Source organism: Taurulus bubalis, assembly GCF_910589615.1.
Source record: "Taurulus bubalis genome assembly, chromosome: 13".
NCBI classification, from domain to species: domain Eukaryota; kingdom Metazoa; phylum Chordata; class Actinopteri; order Perciformes; family Cottidae; genus Taurulus; species Taurulus bubalis.
This window is the reverse complement of record NC_136601.1, coordinates 13,024,798-13,050,056: the sequence shown is the minus strand read 5'-3', so window position 1 is coordinate 13,050,056 and position 25,259 is coordinate 13,024,798. Positions and strand designations below refer to the sequence as shown.

At 39.3% G+C, this 25,259-nt stretch overlaps 1 protein-coding gene across 1 annotated transcript in view; it reads left to right on the top strand.

Moving 5' to 3' along the window:
- The window catches only part of LOC306746122 (neuronal acetylcholine receptor subunit alpha-7-like), a gene marked incomplete at both ends in the record, with an annotated part of 32,797 nt that overhangs the window by 1,689 nt on the left and 5,849 nt on the right, over positions 1 to 25,259 (top strand). The window contains 3 exons of the mRNA XM_079228992.1: positions 10,062 to 10,201; positions 14,712 to 14,756; positions 17,010 to 17,119. Of these exons, the coding sequence (XP_079085118.1) occupies positions 10,062 to 10,201; positions 14,712 to 14,756; positions 17,010 to 17,119 (295 nt within the window). The remainder of the gene's footprint in view (positions 1 to 10,061; positions 10,202 to 14,711; positions 14,757 to 17,009; positions 17,120 to 25,259) is intronic.

Genomic DNA, 25,259 nt, shown 5'->3' with positions numbered 1-25,259 from the left:
ATTGAGCAGCCTTACATTAACTTTATTTGAAAGAATATGCTGCTGGTACAATGGAAATGATGGGAACAGTGTGTTGTTGTTTTTTTAACAGTGGATGTCATGCCGAGTGACATGAGCCTTTTGGCACGGGGATTAAAGAACCAGTTAGCCGCTTGTAAGCAGAGCATGTTCACATTCACTACCATTGATAAGCAGCTATAATCTGTCGAGGGAAACACAAGACAATATCCAACAAAATTACACTGCGTACTGTATATACCCTCCAATTAATTTATTTGACTGACCCTCGCTGGTAAGCGTGAAGTGGCCTGGCACAGATGTTGAAATGATTTCAATGTGACGCCTCATCTCCCTCGACTTCTGCTGCCTCTTTCATTTATTCTCTTTTTCTCTTGCAGACACGGTCAGCAATACTTACTACTTCCCCAGACTCTAAGATCTTTAATCACACACTTATGTTAAATGATCTTTTTATGCCTTTGTTCAGCCTTTCAGTCATGTGTTAAAGTATGATAAGTGCCGCTGTTCATTCAATGACACTGCTAAAATGGTTGTTTTGCTCAAAAGTTTAAAACTGTGAAATGGTGTAAGGATACCCTAAATTGACATGTCAGTGCCAGTTCCTGATAAAGTATGAAGGTTGTTTTTGTTTTAGAAAGATATGCAAGGCATGTTAGGTGTAAAATGGTGTAGAAGTATGGATGTAGCCACGCCCTCAGCGTTGCAACACAACGAAGGTTTTAGCTCCTGGATTAGGATTAAACCTCCAGTGGTTTTAGAGCTCTGAGTCCTCGACCATAGATTATAAATCTCATGTATGAATCCATCCAACCAAAACTCCATTAACACCCAACACCATACACTCTGATCTTGGCTCTCCACTGTAGATTGTCACATGATGCTGGGAAATGTCGTGCTAATGGATTGACCCGTGACTCATCAGTTGCTTTCAGCATCACACACACACACACACACACACACACACACACACACACACACACACACACACACACACACACACACAGTCGTAATGAGCATGTGTATGTGCACATGGAGACCCATTTACTTACAGAGGAATCCACAAAGAGACACAGACTCGCACAAAGACAAAACATTACTAGTCAGACGGGGTAGAGGGTTGTAAACGCTGAAATCGATCTTCTCAGGATTACTTTTATTCCAGTGGTCTCCTTTACTCTCGTCTGTCTCTGTTCACTCTTCCCCTCGTGTCTCATTGACACCCCATTTACTCCTCATTATTATTAATTATTTATTTTGCTGTTTATTATTATTTTGTACATTACTTCTTGACAGTGACATGCTGCCCTTCTCTTGCCTTTTTGCCTATTTTACTGGTTGCAGGTTTCAGATTTGAGCCTTTTTTATATTGCCAACTAGATTTGTATTGAAGACAAAGCAGCTTGGCATGAACGTAGCAAATTAACACACACAGTAAATTATACCCTAATCATATATGAAAGGGCAAAGAATGATTGATTGACAGGTTTGATATATTAAAACAGTCAACATTCATGTCTAGTAAATTAACACAAATTGACACTACAACCAATCTTGTTTTCAACACTTAATGATTGATACAAGTGTGAGCTTTTGTGTAACTACAACTTTTGATCAAATCTCACGAGACAGAAAACGTATGTCTGAAGTTTTACCGTTGATTCAAAACTAAGCATCTTTAGAAAACTGTGTCACATTATTAAAGGGACTTCCTTTATGGCTCTTCAGTATTTCAGAGCATTTTAAGGACAAATGGATGCCCCGGCTGTTCCCTTACCTCCCTTTAGTTTTTACCTCTCTAACCCAGAACATCTTTCTCCTCCTTGCCCTTCCGCTACAATCTGTCTCCCTCATTTTTCTGCCTCCTGTTATCAACTCACATCATCTCTAATTTTTTTCACTCTCTCCCCATCTCTTCCCGTCTCTCTGTCTGTGTTATTAAACATCATTCGGCAATCAGCTAGCCACCTGGCTTAAGATGCAGGTTTAAAGCTGCTGAACATCTGGATACTTCACTGCTGACCTCCCCTGACTCTTTCCCTTGCCAAATGATTGATAGTGAAATAACGAGGTCCTAGACCATGTCCAATGTAGTAGTGACCTTAATTTGAATTGATGTAGACATGGTTAGTTTTAGAGGCAGACCTGCGTGTAAGCTTCATACGTGTGAATGCATTCATTAAATCCATATATATCCAACATGTCAGTATGTCATGTACCTGAGTGTTTCCAAGTATCTGCTGCTATTTTTTGATTAATTAAAAAAAATCCCAAATGAAATGGGGATCAAATTACATTAAGTTTCAGCTTGGTCATACACCCACATTTTGTCTTTTAAAACAAAATTTACAGAAACACATTTTTATGTGAATCATGATTGCAAACCCCAAGTTCATAGCGTTTGTTCTACTGTGTTTATTGTTCCAGCTTCCAGGTGTAAATTTGATTTGGCAGATGTAACTGCTTCAGACAAACAAACTGTACTGTGGGAGTTTAGTTTTAATTATCTGGCTCCTTCCACATCAATATTGTATTGTGTATATGCAGTGCTATTCATTTTTCACTTTCACTCTTTCTGGTTCTCCCATACATTCTCACACAAACACGAACATAAGATATTTGCATCAGAATGGCTGTAGCTGTGTAGCATTTGTCGTGGTGTTGACTGTCCAGGCCCTCAGGGAGTGGCGGTCTGTCAGCGGTTTCTTTGTGCAGCGCTATTCAACCTCCAGGTTCATAACTCTAGTCCCTCTGTCCCAGAGCATTCTGGGACCAGAGCCCTGTTATGTTCCAGACCGGATAATAGACTTGGCACTTTACTTCAATTTTTAAGATTTAGCAAGCATGTTTACCACATTTACCCAACAAGATTATTCTATATAATAAAGGGTTTGTTTCACAATGCATTCTTTCCATGTTAGTAATATGGCAAGCCTCAAAAGAAATAACTTGCTGTCAGCATGTAATGTTGAGCTAAACTCAGGAAAGACAAAAGGCTCTATGATCCATTATTTGGTTTGTTCTTTCTGGGCTACTGTAGAAACATGGCAGTCCAATATGGCAGACTCTGTGAAAAGGACCAGTCAATTGTAGATAAGAAGGGCCTATTTGCAAACCCAAACCCAATCCTTTTTTAGTTTTTGGTGATTATATACTAACACAAACATAGCTATGAATATTATAATTTATTTCTGCCAATTAATCTCCCAAAATGCTTCAAACTTACTTCTAGTCGTATCATCCCGACCCTTTTGTCACCACAGCTCTGTGGTGTTCTTTCTGTTTTTTACATGTCACATAATTAGAAACTTCAAGTATCACTAGAGGTTCGATGTTAATGATCCCCAAAACATGAAAATTGCCATTAATTAATCAAACTAATAGTTTCAGTATTTTCCGATCAGTTATTTTACTAGGGCCTGTTTCTCTACAAGAAGTTTGGTGACATAATTAGTGGTTTTCCCAAAAGCATAATAGTGCTAAAATCCCATGTGATATGATTATAGATGAACTAATCTACATAAGTACAGTAGAGTATCATAGCAGAAAGAGATGAGGGAACAAAGCTCTGCATACTTTCTTTCATCCTACCAGTTAAAAGTCTGTTTTGTGTGTGTGTGTGTGTGTGTGTGTGTGTGTGTGTGTGTGTGTGTGTGTGTGTGTGTGTGTGTGTGTGTGTGTGTGTGTGTGTGTGTTGGACAGCGGCTCATCCTGGATGGGTTTATCTGAGCTCATCAGGGGCACTAAAGCACCATGATGTAAGAGGGGGTCATATAGTGCTCTCCCTAAAATAGCTTTCACGATTTTTGTTAGGGGTGTGTCTGTGAGGTGTGTGTGTGTGTGTGTGTGTGGTGTTTGTGTTTGAAAGGGAAAGGGAGAGCCGGTCCCTTAGGCCGCCTGTGTTTGGATAGCCTGTGTCTGATGAGTGTATTTGGAAGCCTCATCTGAACGCATTGCCCCAGTAAAAAATATTCAGATGGGACCGAATCGCCTAGCTGTATTTCTTTGGTGTGTGTGTGTGTGTGTGTGTGTGTGTGTGTGTGTGTGTGTGTGTGTGTGTGTGTGTGTGTGTGTGTGTGTGTGTGTGTGTCAGAGAGAATAATTGGATGCATGAGTGTATTTGCACGCTTCCCCATTTTCAGATGCCACCTCAAACACAAACCTATATTTTTGGCTTCACAGGTCACACACATCAGTTGTGGAACAAAGTTTACCTTCTTTCTGTTTGTCTGGCCTCACTTGCCCTCACCTTGAGGGGCTTTCTCCCAAAATCCAGCCATTTGTGACGCTAACTTCTGATTATGACCATGAATTCATTTCCAGCTCTTTGTTAGTTTCCACACAACATAATCGGCTCTAAAATGCGCTCATTCATTGCAAATAAGAACAAAAGCTGAGAAAAAAAAGGAAATTCAGGACAAGACAGAGCGACTGAAAAGGAGGAATCGATGTAACAAGAGAGAGACATATATAGAGAGGTGGATCAAAAGAGGGGATATCACAAGATTGGGAAAGGCTTGTAAAGGGATAAAGGCACTGATAGAGGGAGAGAGGTTCAATCAAAATAAAGAATGACAATTGTGTGGTAGAATAGTGAAGGATTGGGATATTCAAAAGATTGGAGTGGATTTTACATGAGAAGGAAAGTGGAATGTAAAGAATTGGGATTAGAGGTGGAATGCCTGAGAGGGAGGATTGGAACAATGTGCTTCAGATTTTCCGCTTTTGTAATTATTTGTATTTGCACAATACATTAAAAACTGTTAAGTCCACCCATCTCACGGCATTTTGTTTCTATGAATACACACATATCCCTCTCCAACCATCCACATTTTTCAAAGCTAATGTTGAGAGATCTGACTGTACAATTGAGAAATAGTAGACGCGTAGATGAATAAACGTAACAAATTGTACTCGCAAGTAAACGGCCAATTTAAAAAACAAGCAGAAACTTAAGCTTTTAGGGGAGGTTTGATCTTTTCAGGAACTTTCAAATGCCCATCACTGTTTGTCTAGTTTGCGCTGTTTGAAATAGAAGTTAGATAAAAACTCTTTATTTAAGGTCCACTTACTAAAGGTAGCTTTTTTTCTGGAGCTTTCATCTTTTGATGAAGACTAAGAAGATTCGGAGAGCTAGAAGTTTGACCTTGAGTTGATTGTGAATAAATGGAATTAACTTTCACACTCAGTGGACTTTTTTAGCATGAAATATGAAGCTGGCATACAACCGTCTTGAATACAATAGCAGTCTTAAGAAGTCGCCTACTCCTCTTCCCATCTTTCACATTTTCGACAGATGTGTCTGAAATTGTATTTTCCTCTTACCTTGCACATGTTTCTTTTTAGCTGATGCTCAGCAAGATTATCCTTTATTTTCTATTCATGGTTGCAGACGTCCCTTCCTGACTGAGTAGGGGCCGTTGTTGTCAATATCAGTTTTTTCAACCATTTCTCTGTCATGACGGTTGTCAGTTCTTAATGTGTGCCTCCTAATCCTATACAAAATAGTGGGTATCAAAAGAGGTTTAAGTGTCAATGCAGCACGGTACAGAAAAAAATCACACCCACAACATAATTTCTGTCCTTATATTTTAATCACTCTCAAACTTTACATCAGGGGCTGGAGCCTCTACCGTGTTGGACTGACTGAAAGGCAGGGTGACACATTCTTGGACACTTTGTTTCACTTCCACACAGCACAAATGCATAGAGATGTGCGGACCAAATTTACATTTTTTCATTTCCTCTCAATTCTCTTTCACAAGATTCTGTGAGACAGCTCTCACATCCAACAATGTTCTAATAAATGTTGATTTCGAGAAAACGTACTCCAAAAGAAAATTAACTTAGTCTCAAAAGAGACCTTGTGAATGAGTGAAATGTATTAATATTGTGTGGGGTTCTACGGAGCTGACATAAAATATTCCCTTGGGTGCCGATGCCCTTGGGGTCCTTGTTGTGTCCAGAAGCGGTCTGGCTCTGCTCACTATGTTAGAACAAATTGGATGTGCAGACATCCTGGAGCTCAGCCACCACTAGAATCTAGCAAAACATTCTGATATTAGTGAAGACTAATCTTTAAGTAAAAACAGAAGGAATATAAATGCAAAAAAAGGATTTGTTTAGAATTGAAATGACAACATTTGCATGAAGATATGAAGCTTCCAACTCTTTCTTACAACCCTAGAGTTTTCTTTTATTGATGAGCTTCTGTTGTTTACTGATTAAACGGGCAATGTGTTTATTATTTGTCGCTGTCCATTTACAGGGTGTTGAATTACTGGTGCCGTTACATTTTGTGTAGGAAGGGAAGGGGCATGTATGGGATCCTCGGCCGTTTTACCCGCCTGCCTCCTCTATTTAACTGAAGAGGAGGAGCGCTGCTGTGTGTCCTTGAGTCTGTGGAACAAGTAGAGAGTATGCATGGACCCGCCTCTGTAGACGTATCTTACTATCTGAATAATGTGCTCTTTAAATAGAAGGATAATACTGAGCCTTTGACTTTAAATCAGGGTTTCTGCCGCCTCAAGATAGCAACGAGCCAACAATGTGCCTGACCACACACCATTTTAAGACCAACAAGGGTTTGTATTTAAAAGGCCCGTTTTCTTTTCTTTCTCGAGGGAACAGGAAAACAGCACGCTTTTAGTTTTCAATGACACCACCACACTAGACATTAATTAACATTTTAGGAGTTTGCGTCCCTGATCTCAAAACAGCCCAGGAGCTTCTTATGATAATACATGTGAAGAGTTTGAGTTAAGTGTATTGAGATATTTATATATATTGATGATTTCCATGGCTTTAAGCTGATGGAGTATTCATTTAGCATCAGTTGCACATCTTTGTTTAACACAAACACAATTGATCAGGAAACACTGATTTTATTGTCTTTATCAAGGACGTAAGATTAATTGTAGTAACGTTTATGTGTACGCATGACTGAGACTAAAAGGTCAAATGGACTACATTACAGTGACATCGAAAGAAAACTAGAGATTCAGTTTGATGTCAAAAAGATCAACGGGTCAAAAGTTAAAAGCTAGTTTTTCTTGGTCGTCCTATTTTAAATATTACATAATATTGTACAATTTTCTTTATCTTATCACCTGCCTTCATTAGTAAAACAATAATTCATGTTCTCACTTACATTTTGAGCAACAGCACTTATATGTATTTGAACAAAAAGCATCAACAGGATCTATGACACTGTGCTATGTGGCCTCAATCAATCTGAAACAAAACATATACATTCTTAGATTAAAATAAATAAGGCTTTTAAGAGTCTTCTTGACAGTTGACTTTCTTTCATCTGGTCTCAGAAACACTTATTTATTGTGCTCTTTAAATGTAAGGTCAAGGATGCTGAAGAGGGAGATAAATAAAGATAGTGCTGAACAAATGGCACATCTTGGAGCTCCCCTATTCCCTCTCATTCCCTCCCTCTGCTGGAGTTTGTTTGATGAAGCCTCTCTCTGGGTTTTGGAAATGTCTTCTTGCCAGCTTCTCATATCAGCTACATTAGTGTGATGAATAAAAAGAAGAGAAAACTAATAAATGTAAGCCTTCGTCCCTGGCGTATGCTGCACACGTTTGTTTGGGATTTAAGTTGGCACAGTGGTTTATTGTATTTGATTATTTAATTCCTTCTGAACACGGTTTTATGAGACGAGCAGCAACGAAGAATGAGCTTTCAATTCTTTTCCACTGACTTTATTAGTTTTGTTGTGTATGTTTGGATCTCAGTTCACAGTAGTAATAAAACACAGGAGAGACACCGGAAGGAGGTTGGCAGGATAGCAGCTGAAGATGAGGCAGTAGTTAAATTTGAGTGCACATGCGTACGCAAATTACATTGTGCGTGGATGGACAGATTTATGACTTTGTGGTGCTGTGTATTGATTTATTGAGATTGTGTTCTCGCAGAAGCCATCAGCGGTTAGAAAAATTGCATGGGTGACCAAACAAACATGCTTACAGACAGAGACAGAAAAACAGAGACAGTGCAAAAATGTGTCTGTATCCATGTCTGAGTGTGCATGTGTTTGAATGTGTCTGCAGGAAAGCCATGGATCAGTCAATCCAACTTCCACATGAGGTACTGGAAGATGGATCGACGAATCAAGAGCGAGGATAGTACAGTCTGATGTATTAATCAGTATGTGTGCCCTTCTGCTGGGCTGAGCAGCGTCTCGTAGCTTCTCTGTCTCTGACCTCAGGCTCAGTCCTGCCATAACTCCCCTCATTACAGCCTTAATGGGCCAATCAACACGGTCCTCTTCACAGCTTTACAGGGCTCAAGAGCTTGCTCCTCTACTTCTCTGTAACCCCTTTTCTGTGTTTATCATCCACACTACATATTCTGTCTTTGTTCTTTCTTTTTTTCTGTTTGAGTATTTTTTCTGTGTAGGAAATCATCACTGTCTGTTCATCAGTGTGACCTCTTAAGCATGTTTTATATCAAGGACATGTTGTGTATGCCCTGAGAGGAAGTTTATGTTAAAGTGTTTGTAACAATATGGGCTTGTTTTGCAGAAATCTATATGATTTTTTTAAGAGTGTGTTCACTTGGTGAAGTCTGTGTACTCATGGAAGAAAATTATCCAACTTGTTGGTCCTACAAAACCCTTTAAAACCCCTTTAATGGTGTTACAAAATACATCATGTCATTCAGCTCAAAAGAAGGCTGTTTATCTCAAATATTGACTTTTGTTTGTACGCTATAGGGAGGGTTTGCACTGGTAAATGTAGTAGAACATACACTGACTATATTCAAAATGCAGTCCATTTGACATTTTTGACATTATGGTCACTATCCTACCAGTCTTAAATATTTATTCTGAATTGACCTCCATGTCCATATATGTCATTACACAAATCCCCTCTCTCATAGCTGGACATTTTGAACGGTCTTTGCTTTGACGCTGCAGCCCCCAATGATTAAAACATATCTCTGTCACATATAAGGACAAACAATTATTATTTTGTACTTGCAGTGTGAACACATTACAAGGAACACTGAACTGAAGAGTAGTGAGAACTGAATATGAGATTACCTCAAATGATTTGTTAGTTTGAAGGATTGTTGTATCAGGATGTTTACTTTTTTTGTAAATTGCACTATAGTGAGATCACTGACTTCAAGGGCATTAACAGTGTGGTCTGATCGTGTTTGTGTATGTACATGTAGGTGTTTGTCGGTTTCTGTCTCCTGTTGTTTTGGGCCAAATATGAAATGTGTGTGGAAGGTGAGGTACAGAGGATCAATAATGGTGATAAGAGTCGGGCCAACAAACGCATCATTTTAATCACCCTGGACCTTAAGACCACACCAACTCAGCCCTGTCAGGCTTGTGTGTGTGTGTGTGTGTGTGTGTGTGTGTGTGTGTGTGTGTGTGTGTGTGTGTGTGTGTGTGTGTGTGTGTGTGTGTGTGTGTGTGTCTGTGTGTGTGTGTGTGTGTTACATTCTGCAGATGTAGATGCTGATGTTAGCGCATGTTTAAATCTACAGTATTCATTATTCATCAACAGCGGCTGGTGCCAGCAAAGGAAGGGTAAAAGGTTAGGAAGGCCATTAAAGTTACTTTCTGGATTAGAATTCAGCCGCAGTACACAAGTATAATTTGCAAGAAAGGGATAGCTCAAGCCAAAACACTGATAGCTTTTCTTTTTTTTATCCGGCGCTGAAACATCATGAATCCGGCACAAGATTTACCGTTTAAATGCAAATGTGAAAACTGCACCCCCTGAGTATGTAAATCAAGGAGTGACCTTCAGAAACCATTAATTGGAGGGGTGCACCTTCAAGTCTGAAATATGTGGTAACGACTCGTGGTTATGTGTGACAAAATAATGTAAAATAATTACTTTTACTACTTTTATCAGAGTAGGGACCTTCACATTGAGATTATTCTGTCACACAAACTTTCAGCTAAGGTCAAGAAGGAACAGATGTTGACTCTTAGTTTTTAATAACTTTCAATGTAAATGCTTTATATTCAAAATAATCCTCAGACAACTCATGTTTCTTTTGTTTCCTCCAGGATCCCTGCAGGGAGAACATCAGAGGAGGTTGTACAAGGAGCTGCTGGCTAACTACAACCGACTGGAGAGACCTGTGGTCAATGACTCAGCCGCCATTCTAGTGGAGCTGGGGCTCACACTGCTGCAGATCATAGACGTGGTGAGGGAGACAACATTCTTTTTCTAGTGTGTGTGTGTGTGTGTGTGTGTGTGTGTGTGTGTGTGTGTGTGTGTGTGTGTGTGTGTGTGTGTGTGTGTGTGTGTGTGTGTGTGTGTGTGGCGTGGTGTTTAATCTAGGCAGTGTAGAACGTAGGAGGTGTGACAATATAAATTTGTGTTTTGTTGGGTGTGTAGTTTAATGGAAAGCTGAAGTGGAATTGGACCACTATGTGGTGACTTGCATCATTTACATTTTAGTTAATTAGCTAAGCATCACATACAGGGAGACTTGACATACTAGAAACTATAAAAAAAGAAAAGAAAAATTGATTAAACTCCCACATTACAATCATTGCAGCCAAGAATCCAAGTAAAAGTGAGAGAAAATGCTTGAAAAGAAAAACAGCATTTGAATATTATCATTGTAAACGGTCTGATGTGTGTATCAAGCTGTGGGTTTCCTCAGTGACGCATCCCGCAGGCAAGATTGTGCTTATGGATTGGTATTAAATGTTTGCAGAAGTAATGCACTTCTACAATGTTCCTAAGTGTTCCTTGGCAAACTTTGTACCTGAAAGTCTACAATCTGCAACTTTACCCGATGGCTGGATGGATATACAATCGTTTCGGCGATTGGCGAAACGATTGTATATCCATCCAGCCATCCATCCATCCATTTTCAACCGCTTATCCGGGGTCGGGTCGCAGTGGCAGCAGGTTCAGCAGGCCGACCCAGGCTTCCCTCTCACCCGCAACACTTTCCAGCTCATTTTGGGGGATCCCAAGGCATTCCAAGGCCAGCCAGGAGAAATAATCCCTCCAGCGTGTCCTCGGTCTTCCCCGGGGTCTCCTACCAGTTAGACGTGCCTGGAAAACCTCTAATGGGAGGCGTCCAGGAGGCATCCTGACTAGATGCCCGAACCACCTCAGCTGACTCCTTTCAACACGAAGGAACAGCGGCTCGACTCCAAGCTCCCTCCTGATGTCCGAGCTCCTTACACTATCTCTAAGGCTGAGCCCGGCCACCCTACGGAGGAAGCTCATTTCGGCCGCTTGTATCCGAGATTGTATATCGATTGTATATCGATAATTGCTTTTTCCTTTTGATGCAAAATTTTAAATCGATCAATAAAAACCAGTTGGCTGTATCTTTTCCTTGGATCTGACATTCCCGCACATCCGTTCTGACAACTCGTAATTGTCTTAATTCCTCTTATAACACAATCTTTCATTGTTTGTAATCTGTATTCATCGAGGCAAAGCTGGCTGAGCATAGCTGTTTATTTTGCTGCTCCAATGAAGCAGTGTGCGGTTAGGGCATCGTTCAGACCGTCAGTAACCCTGCATGAAATAACGCATGGCTAGAAGTAGAGCCCATTGATGCGGCGGGAGTGCCAACACATGGGACTCCTGCAACGTCAACGTCATCCAGCAAGGCACAGTTTCCTGATAGATGATTTAGTAGCGTGAATGCCACACAATATGTGCTATTTACCTCCCAATCATCGGGATGAAAACTAGTTGTCACTGTGCCAACTCTCTTGAGTTAAAAAATTCTGTCTGAGTGTGTAATGTGTTTGGTGTCTAATAAGCCCTTAAAAGCATGAATGATCCCATGATGCTGTTTTCTGATGCACACTTTTCTGTCTGAAGTGTTTTGATCCTAAAGATTAGTTGCAGAGAGAGGCATTGACGTTGCTTATCTACTCTCCCCTCCATATTTTCTCATGTTGTCTAGACTGTAGATAAAAAGTGTAAAACTCTCCCTAAGGGCTGCTTCCCTGACAGTGTTTTGTCTACCTGAGTTTGACACCCCGATACATTCCCAATTCATGAAAATTATCATTCCTTCCTCCCTCCAGCCTGTGACCCAGAAATCAATCGCGGTCTACTATCTTTAATGACTTCAAGTTGTTAAACTTCCACTCAAAGTAGCAGGAGGCCTTAAAATGAATTCTCGACTCATTAACCACCAGTGAGGACCAAAAACTTGCACGACACTTTGCAGGCTGCATGCACATGTTTCAGTCAGCCTGTCCACAGAAAGAATACACTTTGAGGAAATTATATCATTAAATGTTATTTGTGAGTGTCATCATGTTTTTATCAGATTCTCTAGAGCGTCTAATGGAAGCAATTCAAGTAGACAATTAACCTAATTTACAAACTGTAGTTATGAGCCCATTATACTATTAAGAGGAGGATGGAGCAGAAGCCATCGACATGTCCTCAAGATTGGTGGGGAGAATATGGTAGGGAGTAAAATGACAGATTTGTACTGTTTCACTGACACTTTGAGCAAGGTAAAGGTAAACACTGGAACACAGCAAGGATGCTCATTAAACCTTGCCAGAGGGGCTGGATGTCAGTAAAGAAAGACACCTTTCTATCCACATAAATACCTTCCAGACCATCTCTTGGCTAATAGCTTGTACTGTTCCCTGTCGCCTCCAGACAAGCTGCTAATGTGATGCCCAGAGTTAAGATGTGAGGATTTTTTTTACATCAAAATAAAATAACAGACATTTTTGTATCGATCTGAGAATAGCTTGTGTGAGGTTGCTTTAATTATGTGGCAGCAACTGATGTGCTGAGACCCATATGTGTGCTCATAAACTTCAACATTACTGTTCAGTTGTCATGGGAACACCAATGTTCATTCCACTCATTTATTCATCAGCTATAAAGTAAACAATATGGACTGACTGGTGTGTTTCTAGGTCAGGTTTTATGTGTTCCTCCATACATTTGTTCATAGACTCATAGACTCATTTAAATCGTACAAATACACTCATACAGTCAAGAAAAGTGTATTGATGAAAAGACATCAGTAATAATGTTGAGAGGTTATATAATCAATACCTTCACACACATCTGTAGATAATAATATGCTCAAGACGAGTAGATATGCAAGAGTTGCAAGACTATTTGATGGAAGAATTAATATTTTACTTGAAGTAGATTAAGAAAAGTCTGCGTGTTGAATGTATATTCAGTCTCCACATAATGCTGCAGGCTGATAATATAAATCGTTATATTCTGTAGATATTTTGCAATTCTGGTGCTATGACCTTGAATAGGTGAGTGAAGGTAATAATATCAGCTTATGAATTTTACACAACCCACAATTCTATTTTCATTATTTCAACAAATTGTAAACACACACACACACACACACACAGACACACACACACACACACACACACACACACACACACACACACACACACACACACATAAACACACACACACACACACACACACACACACACACACACACACACACACACACACACACACACACACACAAACGAAATGTCTGAAGAGACACACATTTCCAATTATTACTTTCAGCTGTGACTTTTACTCGATCATCTGGGTCATCTGCTTTCAGACATTATAGAAGGGTTTGCCATATGTGCCCACGCGTTCAACTCCAACTTTAGAAAAAGGAAAAAGAGAGAGAGAAATATAAATGTCTAACCAGATGCTTTGCGTTGAAAAAAGAACAATTGTCTGATTCCTTTCAGACTTCTTTTCTACCAAGCAGGCATTCGTGTTCTGTGTTTTCCCCTCTGCACATGAAACTGAAATTCTGAGGCTTGCAGAAATGCTAATTTCACCTTGCAGCTAGAATATTAGCAACATAATTTCCCAAAGTACACTTTCAAAATATTTAATATAGTCTGAATTCTTTCCACCTTTTTCAGCTTCATTATCTTTATTTTGGCAGAATTTGGTCATTACTTATTGTTAATAGTAACGTTTAATAAAAAAATATATATATTTTAAAGCAGAATATTGTCTCACTGAGATTATTATTTGATTCATTTTACGGTAATATCTTGTCCAAACTATCAGCAGCATATAAAATATACAACATAGTACTTATATAATATAAAGAAAATAGTTAAAATAGTTGCTTTTACATTTTTAAATCCCTTTGTCATTGTTTCCTTTTATGGATAATACTTTTTGATCATTAGTGTGTTTGCAATGGTGCTTTTAAGATAATACATAACCAGACAATAACCACATAATTCACAACATTTATAGAGCATTAACTGTTTCCCTGCACCTTAATTAAATAAACAGGCAGACACAGATGAACCAGTGAGCCAAGAAAAGAAACAGTGAGAGCATTTCTTTCTGTGAACATGATGAGTATTTTTTTGGTATTCATAATTGGAGCCAGCTTGGTATTTTACAGTCCATCACCATGATTCAAATCCACTGGGACCTACTTTATTTTAGTTTTAAAAGGGTTGAGTAATTTGTCAGATGACTCCACAGTGAAACTGTTCAACGGACCTAAACTTGCTTACATAAGAAGCTTTTGCACAGTTTTACAGAGCCTGGTTTATTCTTCTTTGAATATGCAAAGCAACTGCGCTAATGACAAAGCCCTTTTTCACTATATTAAATATGGATTGGCCTGGTTTTCTCTTCTTATACAAAAGAAAAAACATATTCTTTCTTCCTCTTCTTCTCTTTTTTGTTTCTGTTTTCAGGATGAGAAGAACCAAGTGCTGATGACCAACTCCTGGCTGCAGCTTGTGAGTCAAAGTTTAAGAAGGGCACGTCATCATCAATTTAATGTGATTTAATTAGATTTCTAATTATATTACGCTATTACTGTGTTTTTTCAGATTACTAGTGCCACTACATTAAGTGCTTGTTGATGATATTGCATTTTAACCATGCATGTCCAGAGACACAATTACTTTCCTGGATTGATTCTTTGAATTTGCTCACAGTCTAAAAGCATGATTTATAATCTAACATTTACTTTATATCCAGTATTACTAGGCACTAGCTCATCCAGCCAAGTATGTTTTAGTTATCTGCAATTATATTCAACACTCACAGTTTCACATAACACTCATCCTCAATACTGGAACTCATCCACCAGCGTTTGAGAGAGTTTGAGCGATGTAGTGCTTTGTGTGTGTCCATGTTCAACGCCATCCTCAAGAAAACGTCAGTGTCGAGCAAAAAATTAGGGAAACAGGAGGAAGAAGAAGAAAGAGTGCAGCATATTTAAGTGGCTGTCAACTTGATAGCTAATGGACTTAATGCCAACAGGCTAAACATCCCACTGACAGTTTCATAGCCTCAAGCCAAATTTGTCTGGGCAACAGTTTCAAGTAGGACACAGTTTGCTTGGTGCCCACTGTTAAATGCAGAAGAAATCTAGACTGGCCCGAAATAAATAACAAGATTTTAAAAAGCAGAGAGAAGAACCATCCCTTGTTTGTTATCCAACAGTGTTGCATTGTGTAGACTTATAATGTAGTGAGTTGGCTGTAAATGGTATTGACTGTTACATTATTTAAGCCTTCAGGTATGACCGCAGGGCCCTATTCTTCGTACCTGGTTTACTGAGTTAGCCGGATAATTTTCAGGATAAGATGACGCAGGTCAGGCTTTTCGGTTCTTCGAAGCAAGTTTGGAAAAATCACCATAACACATTGAAATCCCTTAACCTGCTCTAGCGCAGGTTTAGTGAAATTCACTGGATAAGCTGGCCACTCCCACCGGACGAAAAAGGCAGCTCCCTTCCTCATTGATGAAGGAGCGATATTAGTTATATTAGTTTTATAGGGAGAGAGTTCTTCCAGATCGCCAAGATCCGTTCTCACATCATCATGACTTCCTGTACGCGGCGCTATAGATTCTGCTGACAAGGAATCATTTATTTACGAGAGCTTCTCGAGCCGCGGACATTGATCACCACAGGCGCAGCCAATTGCCCGTCTCACAGTATGCAGACTAACAGAAACTTATGGATGTATTGAAAGCACTCATAATTATATGACAGTGTTATTAGTAGACCATACATATCATTATTGTAGAAAATGATTAAGGTACTGATCCGCCCATGCACATATTCAAACTCCTAGTTATCTGGTAATCTACACATACATGTATGTACACATATATGAAATATACACGCATACAGTACATATGTCCTCATAAGTATATATTAATTTGTACACTACTGCCAGCAGGCACATTTAAATAAATATAATCTGATTGATTTGGGTGATGAGGCACTTCAAATTAGCCAATACCTTTTCCCAACACTTACGCATTTAGCTTGATATTTTGCGATGCTTATGTGACTCTAGCCCGATCAGCGGAGGCACCGTTATGATGCATTCACAAACAGGAAGTGTTGCGAATATTCACTGCGCTTTGGATGTGAACGCACCATTAGACTTTGCCATGATTATGGACTTATGGACATGGAGAGAAGAGACGCTCTTTCTCAAAGTTTATTTGCCATTGTAGCGTTTGAAGATCATCGAATCTGTGTTTGACTCCTCCCCCTTTTGAAGAGGAGCGTGCGCGCGCATTTATCCAGATGACTGACGTCTTAGAATGAACTAGACTGTTTGAGGGCGGGTCAACCTTTGAAGAACCGGGAAAGCCTGATGAAATAAATCATCTCACTAATTTAAGCTGGATAATAGGACATTTGATCGACTTTGTTGAACCACGTACGAAGAATACCCCCCCAGGAATAACCCTATTCTATCCATTTATTGAGAACTTCAGAGTGGCTGTTTAATTTGGAAAAGACTGCAAAAATCAATTGTATCCCTCATTTTTAATTTTGCTTCTTGACGAGATACAGACACTCTTATTTCTATTGAACGGTCAACTTTCTTGTGAAAGGTCAATAAAGTTAGTTCATCTAGCCATTGGACATAATGTTTTTTTTTGCAGAGCATAAGAGTTATTGTACCCATTTAAAAAATGTTTTAGGTCTAGTGACTAACTTTTTTAATCTCTCTCTGTCTCAGTATTGGACAGACATCTACCTGAGCTGGAATCCAGAAAACTACCCCGGTGTTCAGAACCTGCGATTCCCTTCAGACCAGATCTGGACCCCTGACATCCTCCTTTACAACAGGTCAGAGATACTTTCTCCTGCATGCTCATTGCCACCATTCTTAGAGCAGCAACATTTTTATAATAATAATGAATCAAATGACAAAGTGAAAACAATGTTACAATGAAAGGGGTACCTCTTAGTGATGAACCTACATAAAATGATACCCTGAATCTGCAGCTTCAATTGGCTTTATGGAGCTGCGTTTCAGCTCATTGTTTAGCTGTTGGCAGCAACTTTACAGTGTTATAGTGTTTTCATCTGCACAAGGTAGCTGTTTTTAGTGAAAAAGCTCTTAAAGACCCCGCTGTATACTCGGTGCTAAACAACAAACAGCAGTCAGACACAGTTATTGAATAGCTGGAACATAGTGGAGCCTTTAGCAGGTAAAGAGCAAATATGTCCCGCAGGTGACTGTAGAGACCAAAAACAGAGCTAAAAGAGAGTGAATATGGGTGTTGCATTCACCAGGGGACTAAAATATGACTCCAAAGTAATGTTACGGTCTGCAACTGTTTGTCAACAACTTTGTCATATCAATTTATAAGGTGATGAAGTGTTACCATGAAGCAAATTCAATTTCCACTGCCACGAGGTGGCCAAACAAATCAGGTATTGCAGGTTTTTAATGAAAAGTTGAAAAGGTTCTCTTTTTTTTAGTTTAATATAAATACACTTTTGTCTCGTTAAATTTGATAAAATAAGCGTTGTAATCCATCAGTCAGTGCAGCAGATAAACTCACGTGTCAGAGATGGCATGTTTTCTTTCTATGTTTATTTTTGGGTCAGTGTGTTGGAGTGATTGAAATATCAGTTTAATCCTTCTGATGTGCCGCTATTTTATTAAAATCTGTCTTTATTCTCCACAAACTAAAGCCGTATCAGGGTTACTTTAAGCCAATGTGATAAACAATCACACCCAATCAAACAGAAAAACTCGATGACACAGGCAACAGATCAAAAGGGTAAATAAATAATCTACTTTCTCAAACGCTCCAAAAATGCAAAATCCTACCTAGTATATTTGTCTACTTACACTTAATATAAGACTCAATCCACAAGTAACATTTAAGTGAGATAAATATACTTCTTTTTGGGACAATACACAACACAACCGTTCCAAATACTGGTGAAATATAGTTAATTTCCCAAATCTCTTTATCTTGAAAGGTCTACTAAATATTGCAGTGCAAATTTCCCCGCTGTGGGACTAATAAAGGAATATATTATTTTAGATCTTATTTTAAGAATTCTTACATATTTTCAGTTGTTTCATTGGCAAATGTTTTGACTTATTTCAAGAAAAAACACTTCTTCCATTATCTAACATTGAAAAAACATCAACTGTCGAAAAGTCTTCCTAAGATGCAGTGTAGTGGCTGACAGTCTGCCGATCTCCTTGATGATTTGATTTGGACATCCTTGTTCACAATTAAGATACTAATGTCATGAAATGAACGCTAATAAAGAGCTATTGATGTGTTTAATGCTGCATTACATTGAATCCTATTTGGCTGTTTTTTAAGGCAACATAAAGGCTTAGAGCAAAGACAACATCTTAATTAATTAAATTGAAAAAGCTCATTGCATTTTTTTATTCAGTTCAAGCTGTATCCACAGTTCTTCACACTTCCGTGTAAGGCTTCCCAAGTCAATTAGAAATGTAGGCCAGTTGTTTTTCTCCAAAACAACTAATTGCATTGCGTCTGCATGCTTGAGTGAGAGACGAATGAGTCTGAGACTGAGGGGGAAGTGATACTAAGAGATGGATTTAATCGCACAGAGGGATTTAATTAGACAGATACAATGTGTGAAGAAGCGTGTAAAACAGAAACTTGATCGATTTGAACACATGAATTGAGGTTAAGACAGAAAGACAGCTTTGCAGTTGGTCTTCATTCATGCTACTTTGTGGATGGAGAGAAGAGCCTCAGATGTTTCTCCTCATTGCCATATTCCCGCCAATACACACATTCAAACACACACACACGACAGGGAATACGAGGACAAAACAAAGGTTTGGGGGCATTAACCCAAATTTTAAAAGCTCAGCTTTCAGACCTGCCAGGATTACCCATCATAAGCTCCCTGCTCCCTCTGCCTCTCCTCTTCCTGCTCTACCTCCATCATGCATCCCGTCTTACCATCTCTCTTCTCATCTCATTTTTTGTGTCTCCCTCCGTCTCTCTTTCATAACTCACTGTCTCACTATAATTCACTCGATTCAATCAACTCTTTCTCTCCATTTTTTTTTATCGTTGCCAGCCTTCAGCGACTCCTCTTTATAAATCATCCCAGTTTCCTGTCTCTGTCTGTCATGGTGTCCGCATGTTACGCTCACACCTGCCTTCTCTTATGCTGCTTGTTACTCTGCTACATGCTAAAATCATGCATGAAAACAACAACCCTGTTAAAAATAAGTGCAGCCTGGTTTTGTGGACATAGCAGAGAACTTCGACATTGCAGACTGGAGTTTATGTCCTGCATCCCACATGCTGTTAGGTTTAGGCTTCAAAAGCATTTCAAACAGGAGAGACTTGTTTTAGAGTTTAACAATAATGTATTACAATTGCATATATTTGAATAGTGCAAAGTCTTTGGCGATTGGACTCCATCCTTATTTAGGATGAGCAATGGGTGATATGTTGATATCTGCGAAGGCAGAATCCCCCCTTGAGTCCAGACACTGGTGGTGTTGTTGAAGAAGGGAGTTGCTGTGTAACCCAATGACGAATGATGAGCAGGACTGAATGCTGACTGGAGGTGCCTGGGGTGGAGGAGGGTCGCATCGGTTTGAGCTGAAACGACAACTGACAGCAGAAGAGAGGAGAACCTATTTTAAAAGTTTGACAACAACGCTGTGATTGGCTTATGGAAACTGCGCCGACTCCGATTGGTTCATATAACATACACACCCCCAATCAGCTGATGGAGTAATCGCTGTGAGACTGAGCTTATGAATGAACCTGAAAGTAAAGAGTGTCTTCCTTACTGAACTTACGCTTGAGCTTCATTTAGTTAAGATGTGAAAAGTTGATTATTTTGGTTAAACCTAAGAGTCCACAGCTGTGCTACTGTATTGAATGTCAGCATGCTAAAACCCTCACAATGAAGATGCTACCATCCTTAGTACTTAAGGAGCAGTGTGCTGATGTGAAGCACTGACTGGGGCTTTAGTGTCTTGCTCAAGGACACTTCAACATGTAAACTATGGTGACACCAGGGATCGAACCTTGTGGCTTCAGGACGACCACTCTCCCCATGAACATGATAACTTCACATAGTACAAAAGGACAAAGTATACAGACCTAAAACGTCATTAATAAATACATGGCGAAATGCCTGTACTTTCATGGAAATGTTTACGTTACGCCGTTAACAGGTTTTGCTTGCGCATGCCAAGATTCTTGGCGTTTTGCCAAAACAAAAACAGCAAAAAAAACAATCTCACGTATTCTCATGTATTCATTGTAACTTGTTGAAAACAGCCATACATACATACTCGCTTGGGCAATTGAGGGGAAAAAAACAGTGGTTGCATTTAAGGACTATTGCCTACCTCTGTGACGTTAGAAATAATGAATGTTGAAGTGAAGCTGCAGGAGAAGATTCAGTTTACAGCCACGACGGAAGCCTTAAGTGCCTCCTTAGGAGAAATGAAAATGTACAGTTTTCAGCAATAATATGGATCGCTGCTGGAAACACACGCAAACACACCTAACTAATTACACCACACACACATCTAAGCTCTCATGTCATAAATACACAGTAAATAACTGTGCACACACATGCACACAAGTTGCAAAAAGACGCACACTCTTAACCAGCCCATCACATCCACATACATACACGCTGTCACACAATTACAGACTGTAATGGCACACAACATACGTCATTACACCGCAGGCCATCAGTGCGCAGCCAATAACACGCTCGTCTTACTGTGTTGAATAGCAGATACATTTCGGTTTATTAGCATGCAGCACAGTCGAGACGTAGTCATAAATCCCTTCATTAATTTCTACTGTTTTAATATGAAGTTAATGATGTTGATTAAGAGTGCTGAGGTCAGATGTCATAATGAGATCAAAGAAAAGAGGAGTGAGACGAAGAAAAATCTGATGTTGACTTTGATGAGTCATTCGGCTCATGTTATCCAAGTGTGAAATCGCTCATATAGCTCTCATATTGTGCTCACACTCACTCACGTTGTCTCACAATGAGGTTTTCACGCATGGGTAATCTATACTGTGAGTCATGAATTTGCAATATTCCAACCATAGTGCATAGTGCCTGGGGACATTATTTTGTTACCCACCATAATGGGTGACAGTGTTTTTGTTTTTGTACTGGGATTGAGAGATGGGATCTTCCAATTCAGATCAAAGAGTTTAAATTACTGTACGTACATTGTATTCTTTAATTTTTCCCTCAGCTCATGAAAACTGAATCTTCTGATAATCAATGGAAGATTTTGATAGATATTGAATATTATAATATTCACAAGAAGGTTATGACAAAGGACAAAGAGGTGCGTGTTTGCTATGAAGCTCATCCACTTCCCTGATGAGAATCTCCAGCTGACTCCAGCTCGTCTGCCGTTTGTGTGTGTGTCAGGCCAGCAAGAATTTACGTGTGTGTGCGTGATTGTGTTTGTATAAGAATATCCAGATCTAAAACAGCTATGTATGCCGTTGACCTCCTCTCTCATTAGAGGGGAAAGTCAATGGTCTCACTTGACTGGGGATCGATGAGACACATGAAGGACGTTCAGCTCAGGTAAACTACGGACAGAATCCTGATTTTGCAAGAAGTGACAGTAGCTGCAAAACACAGACAGAGCATTGCGACAGGCCAGAAAGATGAAAGGGGAATTAATTGAATAAATGGATGGAGGGATTGTTTTTGTTTTCTTAGATGGTCGGACGGTTGAATGAATGGACAGATGGACAGATTTGATGACTGTTCTGTGATCCCTTAAATGAATAAATACTCTGGAAATAAAATACAATGTACGCATGCTTTTTTTCAAAGTGCGTTTTGTTTTTTAATGTCCCCATGAAGAAGATGTGACTTTGTGAATTTGTAAATGAGGTTGATCATGATTAGCAAACGCCTGCACAATTTGCATGTCCAGTATGTGTGCAAGGTGAGCGTCCAGAAGACTCAGAGACAATCAAGTGCCATCTTAGTCTGATAAAGGATAAGCCTCTGAGAGTGAGGGGCTATATTTCAGAGCTTCTGGTGTAGACAGTGGATATATAGGCCAATATTTCCTTTTCCTTGCATTGCTCATTGTTTACACTCTGATTAGCAAGCTGAGATTCAAGAGTTGAGAGTCGATGTGTACAATCGGATGATTTCACAGGTAGCTAGTTTACAAGCAGATTTTCTTTTCTCTTTGCCCAGAGATTCTGCATGATTGCAGAAAAGATTAGCATTGATGAAGTGCTCATGTTACACGCACGGTGCAGTTTCTTGTGTTTATTGTTTAATGTAATGCACCACCTGCCAAGACAAATTAATTGTACGTGAAAACAGTCTCATTTAGTCTCATCAACAATAATCAGTTTTCCTTTTCACACAAAAAAAAGTATTTACTTTCACAACAATTATGTCACATAATAATCCCAACATAATGATGCCACGCCTTCTGTTTCCTCTTAAGGATGACAATGGAGATGTTCAAAAGCAATCCATCCGTCATGGGTGATGTATTACTACCTTATGTGAACTCTGCTTCTATCGGAGTAAACTCCCTGTAAATTTGACACATTGTGTACTTCTTGCATCTTTTTTGGCGAGCTAGTTAGCCACAGGGCCGTATGGCTGTCAAACAGGCTGCCTGTGTCAGGATCCCCTGAGTGTTAGATGAGTGCTATGTTCCTGGGACATGACATACTGTACATGGATGGATAGGTCTCTGCTTGCCTGAGTAGGTGCTGATCGTGTGTAGCTCTCAACTGTGCACGGTGAAAAGCTTCAGGGAAGGGGTTCGCTTTCTCTGATGGAACAATACACAGTCTTTAGCTCTTTTATTCCTATCTTTCTGATTAAAAAGGATGAGGAAAAAATGTTTGCAAAGAATGACAAAGTTAATAGTGTTCTGCGGTACTCCCTGTTGCTCTTTCTTCCTGCACAATCAACAAAAAGTAGAATCATGACTTAAACAGGTACGTACTATTGTTATATTACATATGAATTCTTGATCTGGCAGCGAGATCTCGCTTTAAAGATCAGTGCATTTTTTATATTTTTAACAGTATGTGCTAATTTATTCCAACTGGCAAGTCTCTTGACTTTGTGGCTTCCTTCTTTTTGTCATTTGTGTGTCTGTGTGTGTCTGTGTGTGTCTGTGTGTGTGTGAGTGAGGATAGCAGCAGGTGCTGAGTGAGTGAGAAGAAAGCTTTGGTGACTCATGTCCCATGATGAAGGAACCTGTCACTGCCACTATTGTCAATGGTTCCACCTTGACCCACTCTCACATGTCCACAGTACTCTTTCTCTTGTGTGGGTGTGTGTTGTACAAGAACACTACCGTTCTCCCAGGGCTATCACTTGCCTTCTAGTATGCATATTTAATGGTTAAAATGTGAACATTGTTAAAAATATTTTTCTTTAAACATTTTGAAATATTTCCCAACGATTAATACTATTATGAATATGTTTGTCTGAAAAGTTTCGGATTAAATGACACAATTGTTTTCAGTGTGTTTCTATTTTGGAGCAAGCTACAATAAGGTAGAATTAAAGTAAATCTCATGTAAATTCAAATTTATCTTTTTCAGATAACTATAAATATCTTGTATTGTTCAGTACATCCCCTTCTATGCACATACATAACTTGTACAATATATGTCCTTTCTGTTAAACACACACAGGCCAGGACATGCTAAATATATAAGCACTGAAGGAAAAACGCACACCTTCAGATTAAGTAAGGCCAAAGCTTAAATAATTCATCACCTTGGCCGACCCACACATCCCCCCAGCAGCAGGAGCCACACCTGATAGCGACACACACAGAAGAGAAATAAATTACCACACTTAACCTAGGGCAAAACGGTAAATCATTCAATCTTGAGCAAAGGCAGTCACAAATAAAATGGGTCTGTCTACAAATTCGGTTAAGATGCACAGCACGTCCTTTTGTCAGAGCTGAAAGAGTTTCCAGTTTGTTTCAGACACACTGGCGTTATCTCTCTCGGTGGGCATTGCATTGTGTACGTGTTGATTTGTGTGTGCATGTATAGGTGTATTGTGCGTGCCTCATGTTGTGTATGTATATAGAGTTCAGTCTGTGGGCTTGAGTTCTGAATGGGTGTGGATTGTAAAGTAAGATAGATTTCAAAAGGCTTTTATGTGGCCTAATATGACAAACATATGACTTACTGTGTATGTTAGGAGCATTTTATGTAATGAATGAAAACTCTGCACTTCTTCACAGTAACATTTGCTATTCTTTCCGACTGCTGAAAACTGACAGCAGGCCTTACAGAAGGGAATTGTCCCCCTTTTTGTATCCATTTCTTTGCTACAATATGAGTTGTTTTGTTTTTTCTTGAAGCAACGTTTCTCTGCTGCTATAGATTATTTTGACCAACATGTTCTACTACCTATGGCTGTCCATCAAATGTTGAGACATATAAAGCAATAATATGAAAGGGTGAATGGATTAAAGGATGATTCGTTGCATCCTCATTTGAACATGAGGGCAAAAGAAAACCTGCTGTAACTTTAGATTTTCCTGAGTAACAAACTAAAATCCGACGAGGATTTACATTCCAACAAACGGTAAACCTTTTTTTAATAATGTGCAGCGTTACACTCTGCAACACGGACTTAAAGAATGAGGAAATGAAACAGCGTCTCTGGCTCTGTAAGAGGGAGGAGAGAGAGAGAAACTCTTAAACTCTGTTTAACGTTCAAATATTAGTCAATGATGAGTCAAGTCACCCTCAGCTCAAAATTAAACCTCGGCAAGTGGGAGTTTTTTTTATATATACATACACAGCTGATGTCAGCTAAAATATTGGAGACTATATAATAAAATGTGTAATCTAGCAGGATTGAGGTGCGGTTGTCGAATGAATTAAAGGATGTGTATAAAGAACATGTTTTAACAACATTTCAGCGACGTGTTTACTTTATTACATGTGTT